This window comes from Penaeus monodon, chromosome 5, assembly GCF_015228065.2.
Source record: "Penaeus monodon isolate SGIC_2016 chromosome 5, NSTDA_Pmon_1, whole genome shotgun sequence".
NCBI lineage: Eukaryota > Metazoa > Arthropoda > Malacostraca > Decapoda > Penaeidae > Penaeus > Penaeus monodon.
The window spans coordinates 21,214,907-21,217,406 of record NC_051390.1 but is presented as its reverse complement, the minus strand read 5'-3'; the positions used below and the strand labels follow the sequence as shown (position 1 = coordinate 21,217,406).

Sequence of the window (2,500 nt, the reverse complement as noted above, 5' to 3'; positions counted from 1 at the left end):
TGTAACCCTCTGCAGTAGGAGGTCCACTTCAGCCTGTAAAATGCAGGAGTGTATAATGGTCACATAAGATCCTTAAACATGTAAACCACTTTGTTATTTAGCATGAATAGTTAAAATGATAGATATGATGTTTTGAAATAGAAAAGAGAAATTAATGCTTTTAAATTTCAGTATTTTAAATTCAGTATACTATCTGTATACAACACATGCTATTGGTATACATTACTAAAAGTTTAACAAATTGTTTCGTTAAAGTATCCATATTTGCTCTGTTAATGAATATTACAAAGTTATAAGAATATTGGTGGATAGAAATTTTATGGAACATTGACATGATTCATGATATATGATAAAAGCATGGTTGTCATTTGTAATGTTTACAGGTATTTATCAGTAATTCCATTGCTACTGCAGGTTTTGCTGTACTATTACCCAAAAATGAATGCCAACTGGGTAGAGGAAGACGGACAACCAAAGCCCCTCCTGATATCCAGGCACACCTGCAGTTGATGCTGCACTTGCTTTGTCAAGGGGACACACTTCACATGGTGAGAATTTCTGAAATATATTCTTAAAATAAAGTGCAATGAAGGTTGTTCACAAATGGATATATTTTCCATTTATTAGAGCTTCATGTTATTTGTTAGCAGTCAGCTATAAAAAAGTAATGTGCTTTTACAAATGGTGATGTAATTAGTTGCTGCAATTTAACTGTTGCATGTGTATACATGTTATGCCACTGTGAGCTTACTGCATTAATCGTCTTTACACATAAATGGATCTACAAGTATTAAGTCAAAAATGATCTAATTACTAGTACTACTTTTCTCAACCTTTACTGTTTTCTCTCTCTCTCTCTCTCTCTCTCTCTCTCTCTCTCTCTCTCTCTCTCTCTCTCTCTCTCTCTCTCTCTCTCTCTCTCTCTCTCTCTCTCTCTCTCTCTCTCTATCTCTCTCTTCTCTCTCTCTCTTCTCTCTCTTCTCTCTATTCTACTCTCTCTCATCTCTCTCTCTCTTATTTTTTTATATTTTATTTATTATTATATTATTATTACTGTTAATATTATTACAATATCAAAATTGATACTTATTTTTTTATTATTATTTTTATTTATTTTATTATTTATTTGTTTATTTATTTATTTTTGAAAACTCAAATGAGTGAAATCAGGTGAGGTCACAAGGTCTATTAATTGACCATTTTGTGGGAAAGCATTTGTTGTGCCATCTATGTGCAGAGACATTGCGCAAAAAGAATACTACAGTGAACACAATATTTTTCCTAGGATTAATATTGATTACAAGTTGATATATCTTCCCTTATATTTTATATTTTAGAAATTAAGGCATTTGATAAAAAAAAGTAGTTTGTATAAGGTATTTGAATATCTTCTTAGAAATAAGCAATGTTCTGCTTTTCTTATTTTGCTTTAGTCTTTGTTTGAACAAAACATACTAGGAAAGTTACAATAAGATTATGTCATCTGACGTTACACAAAGATGGTATTGACTGTATAATTCAACAGTGAGATTATACTGTATTGTAGTACAAATTAAATATTGAGTCTATTTTTATAATATCTAATTTATATGTACAAGAATGGATTTTTGAAATATTTTTTGCTTTAGATATTATTCATATTGCTGTTTGAATTAGACCAGTTTATGTATGAACAGATATTATATATAAGCTCTGTTATTGATAATTTGATAATCAATATTGGCTTTCTGTTCTAGGCTGTTCGCTTGGAGTCACAACACGCTGGTCGTGTGCGGTATTTGACTGTGGTGGGTAGGATGGGACGGCAGGATACAGAAGAAGATTGTTTATTAGGCATAGATTTTAGTTCAGAAAAACCATCCATTGGTCTGGTAGTTCCTGTTCTGGCGGACACAATGATAAATTTAGATGGCGATGGGTGAGTATGAATTTTTTTGTTTGTTACAAAACTTTTATGGAAGTTTTTTAAAAACTGATGTGTGAAATAAGAAATTGTTAGGTAATATAAATCTTGATTGTAAAATTTTACATATTTAGATTGTAATTAAATATAATTTTGTTATAATGCTTATTGAGTATTAGTAATAAAAATGCTGAATTCTATAAAAATGTTATTTTGAGACCCACTGTAATTGTAATGTATTTCAGTATGCATTTCTAGTGACTATTAAAATCCCTCTTTCTTTTTTTCTGTTCTATAGTGGATTCAGTGTAAGCACAGGAGGGAGGAAACACATCTTCAAGCCAATCTCCGTACAAGCAATGTGGTAAGTAATGTTTTTGTAATATTTAGATCAATTGGAGTGGCTGTCTTCTTGTATCATGTAGCTATTGGAATTTTATACTATCACCATCTATTTTCAGTAGTACCAATGATGCCTAATCACAGCACAGCAAACTGAGCCCAAATGCCAGGTGGCAAATAGCCATGCCAGTTGCAGTTGCGCCTTCTCTAGTGGCAGCTGTAAGCTTAAGCAAAATTTTGACTTCATAAATGGAC

General features: G+C 31.6%; 1 protein-coding gene across 2 annotated transcripts in view; it reads left to right on the top strand.

The window, feature by feature from the left end:
• LOC119573081 (protein phosphatase Slingshot homolog 1-like) overlaps positions 1-2,291 on the top strand; it is a 10,912-nt gene extending 8,621 nt beyond the window's left edge. For both annotated transcript variants that reach the window (XM_037920102.1, XM_037920103.1), the window contains 3 exons: positions 415-548; positions 1,737-1,918; positions 2,202-2,291. In XM_037920102.1, coding sequence (XP_037776030.1) covers positions 415-548; positions 1,737-1,918; positions 2,202-2,271 — 386 coding nt within the window. In that variant the 3' untranslated portion in view covers positions 2,272-2,291. The remainder of the gene's footprint in view (positions 1-414; positions 549-1,736; positions 1,919-2,201) is intronic.
• Positions 2,292-2,500: the final 209 nt, after the last annotated feature.